Raw genomic sequence first — 1142 nt, forward strand, 5'->3', positions numbered from 1 at the left:
GAAGTGGGAGAAGACTCGAACGATATTTCTTCTTGTCACTTAGTTGTAAGTAGCAGGAAGAAGTGGGAGAAGATTGGAACGATATTTCTTCTTGTCACTTAGTTGTAAGTAGCAGGAAGAAGTGGGAGAAGACTGGAACGATATTTCTTCTTGTCACTTAGTTGTAAGTAGCAGGAAGAAGTAGGAGAAGACTTATTGTAAAGATTATTTTAAAATTACTCCATAAAGTATGTAATCTTACCATGTCAGCTATAAGTTCGTCTGTGTAACTTTGCAACATTTTTTGAAATATTATCGAGACAGATTGTTCCAGAGCTGTCAGCTCCTTTGGGAAGCCGCTGGATCCAACCGAACTCCCTCGATGTAAATCCAACGGTAATTACGAATCCATACAGAAAACGAGAGACTACTTGTTCTGTGTGGATGAAAATGGCAAATTAGAAAAAAGTCCCATCTTTAGGAACCGCACTCTGTCTACCTTGCCGTGTTGTAAGTTATCATACATAGCTAAGGTCGTTTTTTTTTTGTAGTTAGAAAAAAGAACACTGGCAGAATCAGATATCGAAGGTTCCGTTATCACCGCTTTGATTATTGAAAAAAAAAACATATAAAAATAAATTTTTACTTAATGATTTCAGCATTACTTCTGAGAAAGAAAATTAGAGTAAAGAGCCGTTGTTAAAATTGATTATTTTCAACGATGTTTGGTAGACATTGTGAACGTATTTTTTTAATTTTTACCTTATTTTTATTTTACGATTTAACCAAATTTCTTCTGCCATACAAGCCTCAGGCGGGAGTTGTCTGCCGCCAAAGGGCGAGTTGCTAGAAAGCATAATTCCATGAAGTATTTGTGTCACTAAAATCTCCTGGAAATGCCACCTCTTAATTATTATTAGTTTTTTTGTGTGTCACTAAAATCTCCTGGAAATGTTACACACACACAAAAAGATAATAATTAAGAGGTGGTTAGTTGAAAATTTCACACCAAATGTAAAATGATTATGTGTAGGTATGTTTTGTATCTAATTTGATGCACACAATTTTTTTATTAATACAAATGTAATTTAATATATAAACAATAACACAATTTACAATTCGGTTATTACAAATATTGATCTATGTACAAACGTTTTACAAAC

General features: G+C 33.5%; 1 protein-coding gene across 1 annotated transcript in view; it reads left to right on the forward strand.

Moving 5' to 3' along the window:
- Positions 1-303: 303 nt before the first annotated feature.
- Positions 304-1142, forward strand: part of LOC111088909 (thyroglobulin-like) — a gene marked incomplete at its 5' end in the record, with an annotated part of 7218 nt that continues 6379 nt past the window's right edge. The window contains one exon of the mRNA XM_022400191.1: positions 304-489. Within this exon, the coding sequence (XP_022255899.1) occupies positions 304-489 (186 nt within the window). The remainder of the gene's footprint in view (positions 490-1142) is intronic.

This window comes from Limulus polyphemus, unplaced genomic scaffold, assembly GCF_000517525.1.
Source record: "Limulus polyphemus unplaced genomic scaffold, Limulus_polyphemus-2.1.2 Scaffold4710, whole genome shotgun sequence".
Lineage (NCBI taxonomy): Eukaryota > Metazoa > Arthropoda > Merostomata > Xiphosura > Limulidae > Limulus > Limulus polyphemus.